Source organism: Cydia splendana, chromosome 22 (assembly GCF_910591565.1).
Source record: "Cydia splendana chromosome 22, ilCydSple1.2, whole genome shotgun sequence".
Classification (NCBI taxonomy): Eukaryota; Metazoa; Arthropoda; class Insecta; order Lepidoptera; family Tortricidae; genus Cydia; species Cydia splendana.
This window is the reverse complement of record NC_085981.1, coordinates 11205403-11228362: the sequence shown is the minus strand read 5'-3', so window position 1 is coordinate 11228362 and position 22960 is coordinate 11205403. Positions and strand designations below refer to the sequence as shown.

General features: G+C 37.4%; 2 protein-coding genes across 4 annotated transcripts in view; one reads left to right on the top strand and one right to left on the bottom strand.

Annotated features, from left to right (window-relative positions):
* Positions 1 to 946: 946 nt before the first annotated feature.
* The window catches only part of LOC134801622 (uncharacterized), a 31793-nt gene continuing 9779 nt past the window's right edge, over positions 947 to 22960 (bottom strand). The window contains exons 2-5 of one of the 3 annotated variants that reach the window (XM_063774238.1): positions 6601 to 6663; positions 3563 to 3671; positions 2798 to 2980; positions 947 to 1350 (exon numbers count right to left, since the gene is read on the bottom strand). In XM_063774238.1, coding sequence (XP_063630308.1) covers positions 983 to 1350; positions 2798 to 2980; positions 3563 to 3671; positions 6601 to 6663 — 723 coding nt within the window. In that variant the 3' untranslated portion in view covers positions 947 to 982. The remainder of the gene's footprint in view (positions 1351 to 2797; positions 2981 to 3562; positions 3672 to 6600; positions 6664 to 22960) is intronic. The other 2 variants (XM_063774239.1, XM_063774240.1) reach the window with 2 other exon arrangements.
* On the top strand, positions 19414 to 21303 carry LOC134801603 (cytochrome P450 6B5-like). The gene has a single exon (XM_063774220.1). It carries the CDS (start codon positions 19462 to 19464, stop codon positions 20941 to 20943), a length of 1482 nt encoding a protein of 493 aa, XP_063630290.1. The 5' UTR covers positions 19414 to 19461; the 3' UTR covers positions 20944 to 21303.

The window sequence follows — 22960 nt, the reverse complement described above, 5'->3', positions numbered from 1 at the left end:
GGTATTAAATATATTTTATGCAAAATGACTAGGTACTTATAATAATTAATATTATAAACTGTAACTGTCGAAATATATTATCTGTGTATAATATTAGCTATAACAAACAAAAAATAAGTATTCCGTGAACAAAGTTTTGTACGGAACACTAACAATAATAAACAAAAGCTCTCCAAGGGGCCTCTACGTGTTGGATCTGTGTCCCCATGCAAGCCTATCAAAAAGCCGGAATTATCCAATATATCCAAGGAGATACAAATAATAAACAATAAATGCGGATTTTATATTAGAGGGTAAAAAAATAAAAATAAATAACAGGATACTTATAGCATTTTCAAGTACCTACCGAAATCTAATAGGTAACTACCTACCTTATGTAATTAATCTAATATTGTACACATTTCGCTCAGTTTATTATTATTTATTAATATTTTATGACTAGTTCTTATTGACTTTGGATATTAAGATTCCTATTTTATCGTCCTAGAAATATATAACACTCATACATACCACAATATATTATAATAATTATAAAATATTAAAACGTTTAGAAACATACTTACTAGCAAACTCTTACAAAAAGCAAGATTTTTCTGTTTTTTTTTCAGGCGTTTTTTTCGTTGATATGTAATCGTTTTTTTTAACGAAATAAATAAATTATAAATATCAATCTTTGTCATTTATAAGTACATTAGTAAAATCTAAAAAATCATAACTTATTTGGTAACGGTTGATTGGATCTCAAAATTTTGTCAACTCTAAGTTCGCTTTTTATTTATTTAGACTGGATAAAAAAATGACAACTCTATTACCCCAATCTGTTATTATAGTCATAATCGGGTAGTAAATTCGCCAATCAAAGTATCTAGAAAATAACGAAGATAGAAACGGACCAAGCCAACTCTGCATTGCATTTGCAATAGTGTGGCAATGTCATCATGTTAGCTTAGACCGACTCTAAGTTTAACATAAACAGAGCTACCTAAAAATCAGAATAACGCGGAGTCGCACCAGCGACATCTAGCGCAACAGGTCTGTAGTAATCCTTCATCTCTCCCCACCCGCGCGGCGCCACGTTGAAGTTCGGTCCTGACACTAACGGCAGACGAGGACTAACAGGCGCTGCGTACACATCATTCAACCTCGTCGGAGCTATCGGAATAGGGACCTCCTGGTTTTGCACAATAATCGTAGGTGGAGAGACTGGGAACGGCTCCATTTTAGGTAGCGGGTGCTTCAGCGCGGATTTGGGGTAGGTCTTCTGGTTTCGGAGACTGGACGGCGGGCGGTAAGGTGTGTCGTGTGTGGGGACCGGCGTTGGTGTCGTGGATAGATTCGTTGTGTTGCGACCTGGAACATAATATTTATCGTTAGGAAAGTGGTCTCACAGCACTGCTGACAGACGAGACACATATTTTTGGGTAGTTGTTTCCATAAAAGCAGGATGATATATGTTTTTGAGCGTTCAATCACTTTTACCTCCCTCCTTTTGGTTTGTAATTGTAGAGTATGTTTATTTTGTCTTTGACTTTTATGTTTTTGGTGTCTATGATTGAACAGATGTATAAATCATTCTTAGACCAAACTAGAAATGGTTGTTGTTTATTTTAAATCTTAATATTATATGGCGCAGTCGAGTATGGCTATAGGATATAATTTAATAGGATTCCAGGCACGAAGAACACATGATATATTCTACAGGGTGTCCCATAAGTGACACGTCACAGTGACACTGGAGGTAGACCAGGCCAAGAGGACCCAAACCAACTTAACATGACCCCAGTAAAAGTGGCACGGTTTTCGAGTTATTGCCCAATTAAGGTTCTTCGTGAATTTTGACCGTTTTTAACATTGTTAGTGCCAATCTGTAATCCGTTGCTACTTAGTAAAAATAACGATTTATAAGATTTATGTAACTCTGGATACAGAAATAAAAAAAATCATTTTAATAAATTGATTAAACTTCAACCTGCTGTATTTTATTTTCTTTGAACCTTTATAAAATCAATGATATCCTGAAAAAGGGAGATAATCATTTTCCATCTCTTTCTTTTAGGCATTCGGCAAATACTGAATAGGCGTTTTTTTATTTCTGTATCCAGAGTTACATAAATCTTAACATAAATCGTTATTTTTACTAAGTAGCAACGGATTGCAGATTTCCTAGTTTTAACTTATTTTTTATGAGGCTTTCGAAAGATGATAATAATTCCTATTTTATTGCAGGAAGGTACATGTGTCATACCATTTTTGAATCTGCATAACATGCTCAACAGCTTGACGTTATTTGCTTATTACTTTACTAGTATTTTTTTTTTCACGACAGGTGGTCAAAATCGAAATGAATGTTTCGCTGTGAATTTAATTCAAGATTTGCCAGTACTTTTTTGCATTTTACATTATTTATCGATGAACTACCTATTCTGTTATCTTAATTAACTATTCATGATGCCGTACACATAAAAAAAAACTAAATTCGAGACCTTTCCGAGTGCACACTGGCACTAACAATGTTAAAAACGGTCAAAATTCATGAAAAACCTTAATTTGGCAATAACTCGAAAACCGTGCCACTTTTACTGGGGTTATGTTAATTTGGTTTGGGTCCTCTTGGCCTGGTCTACCTCCAGTGTCACTGTGACGTGTCACTTATGGGACATCCTGTATAATCTGGCCACGACATAAACTATATAGCTCAATCAAGCCCCTGTCCTCATGCACCCACACCCAGTTGTCACCGTTAGGTAATACATTGCATTGTCACCGTCAGGTATTCTAAATATCATCTCAATCTTACCTCTGCCCTCATGGACCCATTTGACGGATCGCTTCTTCCGGTTCACATACATGCTCTGCCCTCGACTCATGTGGTTGCTCTGGTCGCTCAGACTTTTCGAGATAGCTCTGGCCAGGTCCATCTGCTCTTTGACCGTGGGGTGGACCCCGGGCACGTAGAACGCTGACGAGGCGAAGGTTTTCTCTGGAAATTGAGTGGTTGAATGAATATCTTGTTTTACATGGGAAATTATGGGAAAAGAATATGATTCGTCAGCATTCTTTCTGGAGTGGGTAATTATTTTTTGTTTGTAATGTAACTTTAGAACCATAGCTCTTGTTGGATAATCGTGTGTTTTAATACTAGATATTGAAAGAATATACTACTGAGTATGTTAGTATAGTGCGACAGAAAATAGTAGAAATTAAAGAAAATCGAAAAAAAATCATACTAAATTGTTGCCATGTTTAAGCATTTTCCGTCAAAAATGTGACAGTTACGTAGAAAGTGGCGCCCTCAATAATTTTCTACAATTTCTTGTCGGACTATACACAGTAGTTATAAGTAAAGTCTGTGTCCGTTTCCTTTGTAAAAACTTGCAATGATTCAATATAAAAACTACAATATTAACATCATCATTATATGACATCATCATTTTGCATTTTATCTTTAAAATAAGATTGCAGAATTTTTAGGACAGGCCAAGGCCTGGAGGCGATGAGGCTTGAATCGTGTATTTTTTTTTTTAATCTTGACCGTTTAAGAGTTTTAAGATGTAGTACTGACCAAACTTCCGATCCTTCTTGATGAGATGTTCCTCAGCATCAGGTGCCGGCGTGAAGATCTTGTTCAGGTCCACCTGCTTGCTCAGCATTGGGGCGTTCTCCAGATTTTCCTGTAACCACCACCGAGGCAGAATACATCAATATTTAATTCATGTAGTTAAAGTTTAGAGATTCTGGGTTGGAAGGTCAGATGGCAGTCGCTTTTGTAAAATTATAGTGTGTATCTTTAGGTATTTAAAATAGAGTAAACAAAATCTACTTACCCTCAAATGGCTTCTTAAGCCAGTTGAGGGTACATGCCGTACATGAAAACATTACATGATCAAATAATGTAGGTTAAAGTCAGATCGTTCAGTAATAGATCCAGATAGTTTTATATTTGGTTGGTTAATATTGATTAACCAACCAAATATAAAACCATCTGTCAATAGGTGTTATAACTACCCGAAAATGTACAAACTATTTGTTTACTTTTATTTAAGTACCTAAAGATACAGAGTTGAGTCTCTACACCAATTTATGGGATTAGTTGCAAAGCGGATCCCAGGCATGATGAGCCGTGGCAAAATGCCAGGACAGCGCGAGGAAGATGATGATGAGTTAAAGTTCAGAGACTGGCTGGAAATTTCTAGACCTTGCATCACGTTATTCTCAATAGGCGTAATCAGAGTTGGAATGAAGAAATGGTTGTCTATAAAGTCGGTTTACGCGATAATTTTGCGTGATAACGTCATAAGAAAACATTGATAAAAAATTGCCGTAACGTTACCATGGAGATCTGTCCACAACGTGACCATGGAGATCTGTCCATAATGTAACACTTTTTTGTGCATGCTACCGGTGTTCATCGATTTATAAGACGTTATCACGTCAAAAAAATAGGTACGATCGAATATAATAAAGTAAAGTAATATCTTATCAGTATAGTGATTAACATAAAAGGAGATGTCTAAAATTTGCAAATATTTTCATAAATAAAACAACGTTTAAAATTGTTAACTTCAAGTCTATAAGAAATTACCAATTCAAAAAACTGCAGGAAAATTTTCCTGTATGTTTTCCGATAATAAGCTATTTACTTACTCAAAGCAATGACGTAAACAAGTCATGAATTATTAAGTGAATGCAATTAAATATCTCTCTTGAACTTGCACTTGCACAGATCTTAATAAAACATAAGTAATGATGACTTTCAATACTAAGACGATAACACAACAAACTCGGATGAACCCTATAATCATGATAATAAGAACCTTGTTCATTTTTAAAAGGCAATGATTGACACTTTGAACTAATTTAATAATAAAACACAAGTCATGATGACTTGATGACTATAGGTACTTAGACGATTAAAATTGTGTAAAGTCATGTACAAAACCGCTTAGGTTGAACCCTATAATCATGATAATAAGAACCTAGTGCACAGAATATGTTATTACTTACTGGACTAGGTAATTATTTACTTACGGTAGTACTATTGTACTAAGAACAGAAAGTTCCTATACATAACCGAAGTTTGACAGCGATTGAGTGTCGAATCATGATATCCCTTTCTAACTTATGGCACTATCCCTTTATACTATTTAGGGTTGTCAAAATTCAAGTAATTATCTTATCTGTGACCACAGTGCACGCAAAGGGACGTCAAGTTGTGTCAACCCTAATAATTGCTCGAAGCAATGCTGAGCCGAACGGAGCCGAGTTTTCCCGAAGTCAGGAGCGTCTCCCCACTGTCTAGAGGTGAAGTCTGCAACGATTTTGATAGCACACGCAGTGCAAGTGTTATTTATACATCATCATTTCATAGAGGTTTGACGTTTAAAATAACACTTGAACTGTGTGCTATCAAAATCGTTGCCGACTTATCTCAGTCTGACTAGTTTATTTTTAAAAGGCAATCAATGCAATGACACATTGTCTGCCGATAACCAGTATGTCGCGCAAGATAGACTACTTAATGCAATAAAAAGAGCAAATAAAGTAATAAATGATTTCAAATATATTGGATGTACTCGTAAAGATGAAAGCGTCATGCAAGTAAATATGTTAAGTGGTACAGTCGACGATAATATTGCTGTATGTATTAGATAACCTATGAATCTAGCATATAACTGGATTAGCCATGAGGCGTGGGGGAAATGACCGAACAGGATAGTCTTATGTATCTTTCAGTAGGAGTAGCAGCGAAAGCGCTATTATTATTTGTCCTTGTCACAGTCTCGCTTTTTTTTTCCACCGTAAAAGTATGTATTATGGTGGGCAACAAATAAATTCGACCAATCATAGTGTCGCATCGCGTATGTTTTGTCCCTCACGGAGGCACGCGTAGGTATAGCCAGTGGCGGATTAGCCCTAAGGCCCAGTAGGCCCGGGCCTAGGGCGGCAAGATATTTAGGGGCGGCAAATTGTGACAAAAAATTCGCTGATGATAACAAGAAATAACACAAATCCGCCATCTATGAGATAACCTTAAAAATAGAGGAAAAAAATATGGACATGTTGAGATCGTCTGTATGTACAAAGCTGTTTCTTTGAGAGATAATCTTTAGGCATTGCTAAACAAACTAGCTACCTACCCGAAGAGTCATTATTAAGAAGATACAATAAATATATAAGATTTGTTTAATATGTTTACAAACGTGGAACGTGTCTATAGGTAGATCTTGATTATGTCTACCTACATCATCGATTTTTTTTAATTTGTCACCTCATTTTAATATAAAAATTGTATGTACATAGGGACTTCAAACCCTACATTTTAACCTAAATATAAAAAGTTATGACATTCCCCGACCGTACGATAACATGACGATAACGCATGAAAATGAGAAGAAACAATAAACTCAAACATTAAACATATAAATAATTCATAGAAATTAAAGCCAATTATTCACACAAAAAAAACCTAACCCATTAAAAAAATGCTTTATTTACACATGTATGTTTAGCAATAAACCGTCTAGCGATGATTCAAACCACAGAACCGAAGTCTAGACTAAATCTAGATCTCTCTAGGAGCGTAGATTTGATAGTTCTTACTATGTCTTGGTCCAGGGAGGGTAAAATGGGAACTGTGGTGCTCCGGGCGTACTCTCCATCGTTCTGTATAAAAACATAGTTTATATATTACTAGAGATCGGACATTTGGTGGCAAATTGAACATAGAGTGCGTGTGCGTACTATATGTTGTATGTCGCGAGCGCCAGAGTGACTAAAAATACGTAAGTTGAACCTTAGAATTAGCTTAATTTTATTTGACACTTTAAACTCTCGCGTTTTGTACCTACATATAATTAATTATTATAGCTTAATTATAATAACATATAATTAAGCTAAAACGTCGGAAAAAAGGTATAATAAAGAAATTTAATCGTATTAGAGTCTGTGCGGAAAGAGAAGAGTCGTGGAATGTATTATGACTTATGACAAGAAGCTGGCTGAGGACCTTTTGGCACAAATATTTATGTGATTGAATTTTAGTTTTGTGTTATTATTTGTGCTAATAAACGTTTCTTATTCTTATTCTTACTATGAGGCCCATTACATTCCACGACATTTCTGTTTCCGAATAGACTCTAGACCCGTTAATGACATTTAATTTAATTTCATTCTTACAAACCCTTACTATATCGTACTCGCCGGCCGGCAACTCAGCCGGCCTAGCCAAGATGACAATGGCTATCGCTTCGACAACGAAACGCTTTGTGTCTCTCTATCACTCTACCATATTAGTGCGACAGTAACAGTTGCGTTTCGATCGCTACGGAGCGTAAGCGATTGGCATGTTGGCTACGCGGCCAGGTAGGTAATATGGGAAACCCGTATAGGCGTCAGTCGGGTAGTCGCCTCCATTCTGTATAATTCAAGAATATGAAATCTAAGTGTAAAGTGACAAGCAAGGGTTGCCATTATGCCTTGCATAAAAACGAGAGTGAATATTGAATATATTTGACTTTTCGTTGGTATTTTGTATAAAGGTCGAAAGCCAGTGAATGCATCACGTTTTAAAAATGAAAATAATATCAACTGCACAGAACTCGTCTCTAATAGTACATTATTGTCGAGGCTCGGAAGTAGCTACTTGCAGGCTGAGGATTCGTTTTAAACGGACGACCTTGGGAGTCCGTTTAATTGAATCCGAAGCCAGCAAGTAGCCTTCCAGCCGAGTCATATATAGTGCTTTTCTCAAAAATGGTGCAAGAAATATAAATATCATAGAAATATTTTACAAAAGCAACTTTCTTACGTATATATTTTCACAGAATAAAGTAGAAACAATTGAAAAAATTAGCTTTGCCGCATTTTTATTTTTTTAATAAAAAAATAGAAGTGTATTTTTCTGCCGAAAATACGCCAACCTATTTGAGACAGCTAAATAGTCGCGGTACTAATCATCTGTTTGGCTGTTTAATGGGCCTGTGCCTTCATTTGATATGGCCATTTCAACTTTTAAAAAGTTTGGAACTCGACAAATAATGGAATTTGTATGCAACATTGCAGTCCCAAAATCGAGACTGCAATGTTTTTAACTTTTTAATTTTTGACTGACCATAAACTACGCGCTTCGCAACCTATTTTTTAAACGGCAAAGTCGACTTTGCCGTCCATTTTTGAGAAAATTCTATTTTTCTACTAGTCGACTGTAATTCTTGAATTAAGATTTCTTATACCAAACTGCAATTGGGTATTTTTAATGTATGGGCTGCCAACTCAACTATAATATTCATATCGATACAGATTAGTCAACTATAATGAAATTGACCAATCACAGCTCGCCTCGATCAAGAGGACGAAACAAAACCATAGCTCAAATTAATTATTTTAGGTTGTATAGTAGAAACAATTGGTTCATAAGTCAGAAACGCGCATGTGACACCCTTAATATAGCAACATCCATAGGCTACGAAAACCACTTAGTGTTGCTTGTTAGTCTCCATAGGCTACGGTGGCCAAAATCGAGAAAACAACTGTCTAAAAATTGAATTTAGCGCGGAGCAAGTACCAGGGCCTCATGAGTTACGAGAAGGTGTCGTTGACCAGCCCGCTGTAGGGCGCGGGGTGCGGCGCGGCGGCCGGGTCGCGTACCAGTATGTAGGCATCGCGGCTGTTCGCGAATCTTAGCTGTATACTTTTGGTTTGGTTTGTTTGTATGATTCTACTAGTTTAAAGTATTATTTTTGTTGACTAGTAGAAAAGGGCGTTTCTCAGAGATGACCTTCGGTGCCTGACTTCGGTGCCAAATATTTTTTTTAACTTATTTGATATGCGACTTTAATTCCTAAAATCTAGCCTTAGAATAAAAAATATTGGTAGTGGAGGCCTCCATTAGAACCTTATAGTTTTTAAGATATTTGAGATTGAAAAAACACCGAAATCATGTGCAGGCACTGAAATCAATTGGCGTCACCGAATTCAATAATGCATACACAAAAATCACATTTCAATTTTATATCTCAATCGTATTACATTTTAATCATATTTTTCATTCTTATTTGATTATAAGCGATGTAATAAGGCTAATGATCTCGAAAGCTTACATAAATTTAATAGATTTTAAAATAACCTAATTACGGCTTGTAAAACAACATCTCTAGAAGATATCCCACACTATTTGACTGTCCTCTCATATAATAGGGTGGTGGGCGATGTATGGTCCTGGAACGAGTTTCAGACATGTCGACCACAAATTCGCACATTAGTGCCATAAAGGAGAAGACGTTTGTTTCACACAATCCGACCGCACACGCATCAAAAAGAAACTTATGTTACCTACACTCGATAAACAAGAAACTTTTGAGTGGTGTTCAATGCTCAAAAAATATTTAATGCACTTATAAAGCAATGTGATGCAATACGGAAAACAAGTATTTTTGAATAACAGAGTTTTAAAGCGTGAACTCCATCAATTTAAAACTATTTGAAGTGGTCGACTAATGCTTGAAGATCTAATAACCTGTTAATTATTTGAGGGTGCTGGAGATCTCCAGCATTCTGAAACACTTGAGCTAATTTGTAACTCCTATATTTAGACATAAAGACGTAAGACATTGAGGATTGTTAAAACATTTGCTATGTTCAATTTGTGTCTATGGCTATCCTTTAGAAATATCGATCAGTAAGGTACGCTCAGTGCCTTTGAAGCGATCTCGACATTAGAAGGCCACTTTATTTTTAATCCCTTTTTCTGAACATCCCGTCCCTTGGGTGCATAATACTTACATACACAAGTTATTGTAAAAGAAGTGGGATCTGCATTCATTTAACATGGCTGACACGTTTAAAGTTATCGAGGTGTAGGGCCTCAGGTGATACAGAGGACAATTAACATAATTTACTTCATTGGTTTGAAGAGAACATCAAGACAGAGAAAGAAACATTGGGTCTACAAGTTTCAACACACGTCTGGTTTAAAAAACTACTCATAGTAAACTAGTGATTTTTTGTACCTATTATGACTTAATTTACTTACAAACATAATTTTACGTTTATACAACGTATCTTGCACTTTTTAGGTGTGATAAATTAGTACAACAAGCTAGTATACAAAGCAGGATTTGAATTCAGTGATCACTTTTTTGATATCGGTGGTCAAAAAATCCACCGAATCCAAGGAAATCAACACCAGTGATGTCAAAATTAATCGCTTTTTAGCAATTACAGAAATAGCATGAGTGATACAGAGGAGATGTAATAATGATGGATTTACGTACTTTCGAGGATTTCTTAAGCACTTGCATAACGATAAATGCACTGAAACTTTCGGAGTAAATTGCACCACCGATCTCAAAAAAACATAGAACCAAACCCACCGAAGGACGGTGAAACCTTTAAAAAATCACTTTAATATACTGTGACTGTACCTCTACTCTATTCAACGGTTAAGGCACAACTAAAGCATACTATGTTTGAGACACTGAGTTCCTGGTTTACAACTTTGAAGGAGTACCGACATGTTTTGCAAATTACACCGAAATCAGGCACTAGCCCGGGACACATCGTAAATTTGGTTTTATTCAATGAGTTGAGCAAACACATTATTGTGATATAAAGAATATGATAAGTTAACTAATACCTTATGCGTGAATACCCATAATAACTGCGATCTAATGCCCCATCTTGAGTAATAATTTTTTGTTTCATAAAATCTGGGTGCGGGACACTCCCACCGAACATCATTTTTGGCATTTGAATTTTTTTTCCTTGTATTATATAAATAATAAATAAATAATTTGATAGTGTCCCAGACAGAACATAGGCTGAAGATCATGCCTAAATTAATTCAGATTTATTGAACAGTAAATTCAATCATTTATTGCCCCGGACACGTAAAAATGGCCCTCCTGAGAAATGCCCAAAAAGTATTGTATACAATAGTGATATAATCAAGCTTTTCAATCTCGTACCTTACTTAGGCAACGAAGCTTGCTGAGTACACGACTCACACACACACACACGAAACACGAAACACACATGAAACACGGTACTCGACTGAAAAACTCTATTATATCACGATTGTATAAAATACTATTATTTACCCGACTACGGCAAGTGCAGTTTCGGCGTTATTATATTAAAGCATGGATTTATTATATTTATATCGATTCTTCTGGCCTTCTCTAGTTTAACGTGGTTTAACCAACTCTTTTCCTTGCACAGCAGTAGCGTAGTTATCATCAATTATATTTATGTAATACTTTATCAATTAATACCTAAAGTTCAAAGTCTAATGCATTTACGATATTTCGTTTGACAGCGTTCTTGGCGCAACTCCAGGGCTTCTTTCTACCATTTACCGAGCATTCATCTCAAAATAACCAGTTACTATACGTATGATCCCCAATTACATATAGTTATTACTAATCACACGATAGCAATAAAACTGGTTTTTAAAGCGATGGACGAATAAACGGCGCGTGTTGCCAAGCCGCCTGATTTACTAGCAACAACACGGTTTTATTAGCAGAATTCAGGCCACCGCCTTCTGGCAGACATCTTGGTAAATAACACGCACTTATTGGATACTAATAGACGTCAATAAGCGAAACCAAGGCCCCCCGTCTTGTGAAACTGAATGAAGAGCCCATCAACGTGCACACCAGCGCCAGCCACCGCTAAATAATCGTGATTATTTAAATTTATCTATTGTTAAATTTAAATAATCACGATTATTTAGCGGTGGCTGGCGCTAGTGTGCACGTTGATGGGCTCTGAAGCTCATCTCACGGACCAATTCGAGTTTTAGTTATTAGATCTGATTCCGATATGATACTGACGTTTTTGGTTGAAGAAATGTCATTTTTGACACCGACAGTTGTCGAGGGCCTACCGCGAACCACGTTCGACAAACACATCCCTCGCTACGCATCCTCGCACATATCTGGTAGAAACGCAGCCTTAAGAGAATCCAATGCTAATGTTTTCGTTGCACCGTAACCGGCGAAAATTAAAGAGATAGTAGTATGTAGTTTTAGTAGGTAGGTATGTAATGTAACACTTCTTCCTACTCGCTCTAATACATAAGGGTTGCGTAGTAACGTAGGTAGATAAACCAGTTTTAACCTGCGTTCATCTTAAGTGCTTAAACTATTAGTGCATTTAATAACTGGAGTTGCCTTTAAGAGCTTACCCCTCTGCCGAAAACCTTGTACAATTGTACAAACTTTTGTATGACTTGACGTTTATCTGACATGGCTATTTGTACGTTATGTACAAAATAGCCATACATTTGACGTGCCCCTCCCCCACAAAAATCGCCAGACTGTTTTGTACAGAAAATGACAGACAAGGCTTCTCCAGTTATTAAATGCCGGCTTAATCATATAGGTACACGACGCAGAACCAGATTTTGTTGTGTTTGCATGATTTGCGTCTTTAAATAAGAATGTCAGTATATATTTGTTAACAAGGTTCTTTTCAAATAAATATTATTCTTATTCTTATTCTTCTTATATGAGTGTCGCGTTTAATAGTCAAAAATCTAGTGAACATTATACCTACTACATTTACCCGGCGACATCATCTGCGTGGTATTAGTTAGTACCACCACTTAGAGTAAGTATAGCGCCTGGATAAAATGTAATGGCAATAATTTTGATGCTTAATTGCTTATACCAATTAACAGGTAATTCATTAATTGTCTCATTTCCACCCCCTTTTGACCCTCTTTAAGGATGACTTCTTCCCCGGGACTCAAACTATCTCTATGCCAAATTTAAAATAAATCCGTTCAGCGGTTTAAGCGTGAAGAGGTAACAGACAGACACACTTTCGCATTTATAATATTCAATATAGTATGGATGCATACTTGTTTGATGATTTGCACAATTCTCGAAGTATTTGAAGCATTTGCCATCCTTTCCAACATCAGCTCTCTTTTCTTTCGAAGAAACGCTAGGAGTTCACCGACAATGGCTTCCTCTCGTTCATCCATTTATTTCCTTATAATATCCACTATGGGCAGTTCGAGACAACAAAACTTATGGGATCACCTCAATGTCTACTGTCAATGCACTTTTCATTCTTTGGCCTCACTGATATTGAATAATAAAGTAATTTATTTCCGCCATACGTTTTAATCGTGACAATAATAAATGGGAACTGTGCGATAATGTAAGGTAGAAATGTCGCTAGATTCTCTTGGCTTAAATCTAAGCCATTGGTTCCAAAAAAGCACTCGAGCAAAAGGAAATTAATATAATGGTTGCCAAAAGATAGAACATAGGGCGATATAAAGTAATGTTAGCGATTGAAGACATCCAATTCATTTTATACATTGACGTATATCTCAGGACTGGCCTTACGGGCAATAAGAATGGGGCATGAATGGGGCCAGTACAGCGGTGTGACACCGCTACAACGCGATTGGTGGATGAGTTCGCATCACGCGCGCTATTGGTCACAACTAGTTGCGTTAGACTGCACGATTGGCTCGAATTCGTAAGTGACACCGCTGAACTAGTACCATTTTTAGTGCCCGTAAAGATTTTATAACCTTGGCAAGCAGCTAGCTCACAGATCACCACAACTACAAGATGGAGCATACAATGTAAAGGTGACGTACAGCGGGGGCAACAACGAAGCCGCAACAATAATCCAGCTGCAGTTAACATAATATAGAACGCATAGACATATATATTACTTCGTAAGGACGCGCCTTTACGGGCACTACGAAAGGGGCCAGTTTATGGGTGTGATAATCGCATTCAGCACACCAGCGCGCTCAGTCGGGAGCCGCACGGCGCAATGTGAAGTTGTCACGTAATGCATTATACAATTCAATAAAATGTCTAGATGTGTTGTGAAAGGGTGTAAAAACTGTTACAGAAAAATCTAATAAATTGATGAGATTTCATTTTATTTATTTATTTATTTATTTACATAAGGAGATCCAACAGCTAACTAAATGACAATGGAATCATAAATAGATATATAGAGCCAATTACAGGAACTCGCAAATAGATATGTAGTAAAAACATATACTTAAGTAAAACGCATCACATACACACACACACACACACACACACACACACACACACACACACATCGCACACATGAAAGAGATAAGACTCAAACCAAAACTAACAACATTCGCTTACATAATCAAACCCTTCTACCGGTGACAGGACACCAATTAAATAGTGTAAAAACAAAGAAAAAACAAAAAAAGAAAAAAAAATAATAACTGAAAAACTAAGAACAAAATAAAGTGTTATGTTGTAACTTAGATACTACATATACAAAGCACTCACTTACGAGATAAATAAAAAGTGCCTAATTGAAACACATTTCCGCCTCACGGAGGGAATGTCACAATTAAATATATCAATGTCAAGCTCTTTCGTTAGCTTATTCAAATTACGGCTCGCACGGTTAAGAAAACTATTACGTCTGTAGTTGGATGATGTTCGCTTTAATGAGATAGGAGGAGAGTGTCTTTTTAACCGAGAAGGGGTTACGAATGAGATCTGCTGGAGCAATTCCGGGCAATCTATTTCACCAGTTATGATTTTAAGGAGGAATACAACATCAGCAATTTCACGTCGTTCGAATAATGGTACCAGATGCTGTTTCCTACAAGTAACTAAGTAATCAGTTCGATTAGAGGGGCACTTAAGTTTATGGCTCAAATACTTTAGAAACTTTTTCTGCACACGTTCTATCCTATCTATGTATGTATTATAGCAGGGGTTCCAGATTTGGGATGCGTATTCAAGTTTACTACGAACTAGAGAGCAAAACAAGATTTTAAGTGTTTTAGCCTGAGTAAAATAAACGGAACTGCGCATTATAAAGCCTAGCGTTTTCAGGGCACTACTTACAATACCGTCAATATGAGTATCAAATAGAAGTTTAAAATCATGTACCACTCCCAAATCTCTCATAGATTGGACCTTATTCAATGATTGGCCTTTGAGTTTATATGTGGTAGGAATTATGTTATGTTTTCGCGAAAATGTCAGGAAGGAACATTTCGATGGATTCAAATCTAATTTATTATTTAAACAATATTCGTCGAGTCGCGTGAGGTCAGATTGAATCAGCAGTGAGTCATAGGTCGTATTCACTTTCCCAAAGATCTTCATGTCATCAGCAAAACAGAGTAGTTTAGAATGTATGAAGCACTTACTGATGTCGTTAATAAAAATGTTAAAAAGCAGTGGTCCGAGCAGTGAACCCTGGGGGACGCCACTAGGAATAGTCACCCACCCTGAGATGGGGTTTATCGGGAAGTAATTACAGATTACATTGATTTCTTGCTTAAAATAAATTTTAAGCGATTTTATTTCGTTATTGCGCGTGCGGCCATGATGGCCTTGTACGTGCGCCGTCCAAAGACACATTATAAAATAGACTGCGCTCTCGTCTCCGGCGAGCGTGCCGAACGAGACGGCTCGAAAGGGAGACTTCTGCTACCACATTCATTAAAAAGAGTGTTTTGTGGGTTTTGACGTGCTGGTTAACTAACTTAAGAATTTTCCCTTTAATAATAATATTTTTCTAAATGTTGTCATTCAGAAAATATAACGCTTTGGTTGTTCAATATTTTGTACGCGCTTAATTTAAAATATAAATGTATTTATTTTAATATATTTTATATCTTTTGACTCCCACTTATTGCTACATAATATTATATGAACTGAGTTAATAAACTGGCACGGCGGAATTTGTAATTATGACATGTATATAATAAAAAGGCGCATGCCTTGTTTAGCTGTCGCAACAATAGCAACATTCATTCAATTGTCACTTCATCGTTGCCCTAAAGAAAAGAAAGGGACACCGCTCTCCCTCGAGGTATTTTGTTCGGCGCGACGCGAGAGTGCAGTCTACTTTAACATATGTCTCTGACTTAGCCGGTAGTACGCATATTATACAACAGATGGCGCCTGTGTTGATTAACGAGAATGTTCAGTCGGATTTGTATGAACGCGCATATCAATAGTTAATATCGTTGTCAGAACGTTATCTTTCGGCACCTTGCGATCACGGTTAGGCTGCCTTTCCACTGAGCCGGAGATGAGAGAACGTTCGGGTATCAACCAATAAGCATTGGTCGTAATCCACATATCTAGAACTAAAAGTGTACTTATGTACCCTACTGTGTGGTAACCCTTAAGGAATGCAAATCGGTTATTTTTTGTATGGAAATAACCGCGGTTTCGGTTGAAAACCGATTATTTCCATACAAAAAATAACCGATTTCCATTCCCTAGTAACCCTACGCTCTCCAAAAAGCTTAACATCGGTTACTCTGTAGGCACCTATAGAGCAGCAAGAATGTTCTCGAAAAAAATGCAAAATGAAGAAAATTCGGTTTCAGACTGACGATTTTCTGCGCGTACACGAGCTTACACGCCCGTTACATTTCCGTACATTTGGTTTTACGAGCTTACGCGCGAGTTACTTTTCCCTTATTTTGTCTGTATAAGTGTATACGCTAAAGCGCTCATACGCGTACGCTAGTATAAAGCGCTGATCTGAAATTTATCCTAATGCGGTGTCTATCAAGTCTCTGAAGTAATTTAATCAATCCTAGAACTTAAAACCAAAGTCTTGGCAAACTTCTAGCTATATATTATCAAAAATCTAATACCGTCAGTATTGTATTCCACAGATGGTTGTCTTGGCGTCTGTTGTATAGGGGTCGCTACCAACCAAACGGTTCGGAGTTCGATGCCCGAGTTATTTCTGGCTAGGTCAACACGTTCGCTTGAGATTTGGACGAGATGGTCTTTTGAATTTTGCAAAGTGTATTTTGCAAGAGTATAAGACTAAGGGATAAATGTAACAATTTATAATAGAACCATTCGTAAACTGAACGCTCCTTAACTGAGCATGTGTCGTTGTGTACAATACGTCTTTAATATAGACTATTTGCGTTGTAGTTTTTCTGCCGTGTAGCCATTTTGCGAGATGTAGGTGCTCACTCCTTGACCCAATTATAAGTAAGTATCCTAAATTAATAAAAATAAAACATCCCTATACCTAAACTACAATAAAAAATCACCCCTCGGGCCTCGGCAAGGTGCCGTAGACGCTGGCAGCATTACCTCGAGGTAAATTGCAATGATCGCTGAATTGCAATGCTATTTGCGCTGTGCGAAGCTGCTAGCCCTACGGTCCCCAGTCACATTCACCACGTCTTTAATTAGGTACCTTTATGTTACATTATCATTACATTACTTAGGGCATTCATTATATAATTTATCTTATTTTGACAAAAACTGCTGCATATTATTATTAACTTACCTAATTAGTTTGCCAAAAATCCATGCGATTAAAGTGCTGTCATTTTACTCTTCCAATTCTATATGTAGTAGTGGTAGTAGGTATGTAAGTAAGTACAGATATAAATGCATAATTGTTTTCCATCGTATTTTCTCGAAAACGTTCGTATTGCTCTCAGTCAACCTCAGTACTTTTTGTACCGAGACTGACTGAAAATACTGAAATAGCAAGACACGTTCGTACGTTTCCGTGAAAATACGATGGAAAATTACTATGCACTATATCTGTATTTAAAATTGTCACTGCGACACTATTGCTTATAGGCACATGCATCCATCGACGAAACAAGCACGGCCAATTAACTCGTATCATTTGTTATAATGGTCACAAAAACATTTCGACACTCGTCTCACATTGTGGAACTGTTATTAAATCTTATCTATGACCTTTAGCCTGTACCTATTTTGTGTATTGGTTTATTTTTAATAGGCCAATCAAATTAGATATCCAAAAAAGCGTTTTGAGGAATTAATTCCCAGCAAGCTAGAAATCATTTTAATACCTTCATAAGGTCCTAAATTCGTATAATCCGAGTTTGCTCCATCCCAGGAGGTGTGGATGAGTTTTGGGGGTCTTGGGAGATACATTTTACCTTGGATTGATAAAACCACTCGATGTAAGTAGAAGGAACCCACCGTCACCATCAATGTTAGGTTACCAGCAAGGTTGTTGTGGATCAGACACTGGCAAAAAAATTTACACGATTTTACAAAAAAAAAAAGAAATTCAAAGTGGCGGCCATTTTTTACAATCTTTGACTACGAACTCATATTAAGGTATCTTTCGGATCCTCAGATGTTGAATTTTTATCATGATTAGAGCAAATTTTCCGTCGGACGTACCGTTTTAGAACTACAAGCAAAAAACTTAAAAAGAGCAAAAAAAATTCCACAACTCCTGGAATGGAGCAAACTCGGATTACGCTAATTTAGAGCCAAATGAAGGTAGGTATTAAGACGATTTCCAGCTTGCTGGGAATTAATTCCTGGAAAAAATCTAATTTGATTGGCCTAAGATAACTTATTGCACGTAGCATGTCTACAAAGGACGGGTCTAATACTGTCCAAACATAAATTTTCACATTAGGTAATAGATCTTAACTTAAGTAATAACTATTGTTACCTAATGATTTCATTAAAATGGTCTCATATAATTGACTTAACACTTAAATAAGTAAACAATAGGTATAATATTAGTCTGTAAAAATGGTTAGACTCATTTGAATAGTTGTCAAATTAGGTATAATTTGACTATGTCCTTCTCATTCAAAACCCTAAGATACATCTAGATATTACAAAATTCGAATAAAATGCAACGTATCGTACCTAATCGTCACTCCAAATTATCATGTTATCCAAATGTCATGTTGAAAATGTGATAATAATAACAGGGATAAGATAAGACCATTTTATTTGCAACCTTTAAACGCAAAAGAAATGAGATTTTAGAAAGAAGATAAACTTAAGCGATGGGCATCATGGCTGAGCACCCAAGTAGACGATACGAAACTAATAGTACCGTAAAATGGGGTGACTAGGGATTGCGAAGAGAGTCGGTTTATGAATGGGGAGAGAAGGAATGACAGGTGGATCTCAACACCCTGTCATCCCTTCTCTTTTCCCGGTTTTTAAAGGCTACTGTATAAAATTAATTAATTAGGTATAAAATTAAGTTTGCATAACATTTTATCGAGGTTTGAATGTCAGTTTTGTCCCTACTCACCCCATTTTACGGTACCTAAAGACAATTGAAAAATAACATGAACATGGTCATACTTAAGTCTTCGGAATATAGGCAAACTAAATTAATAAAAATAAAACATCCCTAAACCTAAACTAGAATAAAAATTCACCCCTCGGCAAGGTGCCGTAGATGCTGGGCAATCTAAGAAAACTGGCAATCAAGTATAACAGATCGTTTGCGGTTAATTTTATTAGAGCCCGAATCCTTCATGTCATCGTTCAAATTACAGAGAGATAACCGTATTTCTAGAGGCTATTAGTATTACGTACCTACTTACTTAACAACTTAATGATAAAGGAAAAATTGTAGTATAAATAGAATTAAACGCCAACGCCCAATTAGTACACGATCGGTCGTTCCGCGGCTACAATGTTTCCTATATTACTTCTCGTTATCTGCGGTCTCGTCTTTATTTATCTAATAGGCCAATACAATGAGAACTATTGGAGAAAACGCGGTGTAGCTTTCTACGATAAGAACAAATTCCTCGGCATTTTCTGGGACTTTTTCACCACCGACAAGGCCTTGTTTGAGATCCTCAGCGATCTTTACACCAAGTACGAAAACGAGCCAGCAGTCGGAATCGGATCCCTCATGACTCCGAGTCTCTTCGTGATCGACCCACAAAACGTCCAGCATATAACGCAGACCGACTTCCAATCCTTCAGCCATAGAGGAGTAACCATAAACGAAGGCGATCTGTTAGCTGATAACCTGCTCTTTATGAACGGTCCAAGATGGAAGCTGATGCGACAGAAAATGACGCCGCTCTTCACTGCGACTAAACTCAAAAGCATGTATTATATTATGGATAAAAGTGCGCAGGATTTCGTGGCACATCTAAAGGAGAATCCGGAGAAATTAAAAGGTAACGGTTTTGACACAATGAATGAGTTCTGCAGCGCAGCCATCGCAGCCGCCGTGTTCGGGATCGGTACGGAATCTACATTCAGGTCGCCATTCTTACAGATGGCAAGAGACTCGGTGAGGGTCAACTGGCGAACTAACCTTAGGTTCGCAATTCTCAATACCAGCGAAACGTTAGGCAGAAGTATAGGTTTAAAGGTGTTTAAAGAGCATGAACCATTATTTATTGACGCAATAAAACAAGTGTTAAGAACTAGGGAGAAGGAGAACGTTAAGAAGCATGACTTCGCTGATATTTGCGTGAGCCTTCAGAAGGCGGGAACTATGAAAGATAATGAAACGGGCCAGGAACTTGAACCCTCAGACGAGCTGCTCGCCGCCCAAGGATTCTTCTTCTTCATCGCTGGCGTCGAGCCAACCGCCAGTGCCCTGTTCGGAGCACTCTGTGAGCTGGGCAAAAACCCGGAAATCCTAGAGAAAGTGCAGAAAGAAATCGACGAAACTTTCGAGAAACACAATGGAATCATCACATACGACGTTATATCCGAGATGAAATACCTTGATCAAGTCTTAAGCGAAGCGTTAAGAATGCATGCGCCTATAGGCTTCATAGGCAGACAGTGTGTTAGCGATTCAGTGCTTCCTGTTGGGAATATAAAAGTGTCCGCAGGCACGAAGATATACATACCAGTTTACGACATGCATTACAACCCAAAATTCTTCCCTGAGCCTCAGAAGTTTGATCCGGAGAGGTTTTCTGCGGAGAAGAGGATGGGTAGTGAGGCTTACTTGCCGTTCGGGAAGGGAGCGAGGATTTGCATCGGGATGCGGTACGCGCGGCTGCAGGTGCTGGCGGGGCTGACGCACCTGTTGCGGCACTACCGCGTGGTGGCCCACCACGATCCCGCCAAGAGGAAGTATGCCAAGGGACAGTTCCAGTTACGACAGATCGATACCGACATTGAGCTGATACCTCGAGACTGATAGGTACAGCGAGGATATCAACGGACGGTTCATTGACATTCATTCATTCAAATCACTTGTTTACAAATGAAGTATAGGTTAGTAAAATATATTCATGGTTGTTAGTTGACAAATTAGGTATAATCTTTGATTGATCTAGGATTAGTTAGGTATAAATCTAGTAAATGTTCCGGAAGGCTGTTAGCAATTTTAAGTCATATATGTATATGTTTTATAGGTCAATAAAAATGTCATTATGGAAATAATTGTAAATATAAGATTAAGTAGGATACTTGAAATCCACTTTACTCTAAACCTTAGAGGCGGTTTTGTAATTCAATAAATCTTACCTAAAAATATAGCCGCGCTTGGAATATTGTCAGAGGAGGATTATTAGAGGGTAATAAAGAGCGTGTTCTGACTATGTTTATTTTTGTTTCCTTCTTTATTTCAAATAGGTCATTAGGTATAATATGTACCAGGGATGTTGCGAATATTCGCATCCGCATCCGCATCCGCGGAACATCCGCATTATTTTCAACATCCGCATCTGCATCCGCATCCGCATAAAATCGATGCGGAGCATCCGCATGATGCGGATGTCGACCAAGTCGGTAACAGGAACGTATTAGCGGCGGCGCCGGCGGCGTAAGTGCTAGGTAATTTCGTCATTATATACATATATAACGAAATCGTCTAGATCCCGAAAAGTCGGCCAAGTTACTGTTTATTAAATAAAACGCACCTATATTCTTGCTCAAATACTAAACGTTTCGTTTTTTTTTTAATAAAAAATGCTAAAAATGTAATATTTGACGTTTTAAGTACCAACTCTTGACATCCGCATCCGCGGTTGTGAGGCTTTAAATACCCGCATCCGCATCCGCGAATGTCAAAAAATCTGCATCCGCAACATCCCTGATATGTACTTAAGGAATGCAAATCGGTTATTTTTTGTATGGAAATAACCGCGGTTTCGGTTAAAAACCGAATATTTCCATACAAAAAATAACCGATTTGCATTCCCTATATGTACTTAAGTAATATGTATTTGTTTTCTTTACTTTAGCCGATTAGCCAGTAACAGGCAAAATCGAACATACTTACACTCACATTAGTTTAATGTATAATGTCACTAGTTATTGCGTATTTCTCACGTACTTGTCCGTTCATGTAAGTAGTTAACAGCGCGTGCGAGACGCACGATCCCTAACTAAGTCAGTCTAACTGAAATGTAGTTTTGTACAGCTTTGTCTATAACAAAAATTGTTTTTCTGTTTACACGGAAAGACGCATTTGTCAAATTTCCTTAGTTTAATCATAAACAAAATGTAAGTCGTACGTCAAGTCATAGATCAATTTCCGACTAGAAACGTGTAGGTATAACGTGACAAACGTGATAGCAGCATATTGATAGGCAATGTTTACAAGCAGAATTGTTGTTTGTAGTTACATTATATCAAATAATTAGATGCATATTGTAGAACTATCCTGGACAAAATAAATAACTACAACTATACCTACCACACTAATTAAATAACTGACTCTGATCACAAATCGAACTGTCCAAGTGTCCACACAGCTTAATTTAATTTTCAGTTTATTTTATGTTTCTTTCCTTTATGTTTCTTTTTTTTTTGTCTGTTACCTTCCGTGATTATTTCTCACTTGATTGGTCTCATCGGAAGATCAGCGCTGGAAGTCGCCAGCAACATGCTGAGATGGGGCTATTTCGTGACACTTTATTTTTCACTATGTTTTTTCTATGTATGTCTATTGTCTGTGAGTTTACGAATAAAAAACTATTCTATTCTATTCTATTCTTAAAGGATGACTCACGTTAGATCGGGCCGTGTCCGGGCTGGAGCGTCCGGCTCACGTTTTCTATGGAAAGCATCACGTTATCACCTGTCATGTCATAGAAAAGTAAGCCCCGGAAGCTCCTCCGGCCCGGACACGGCCCGGTCTAACGTGAGTCATCCTTAACGACGAGGCTTGTGGTGTGTTTACTAGTAGACGGTAGGTAGCTACCTATACC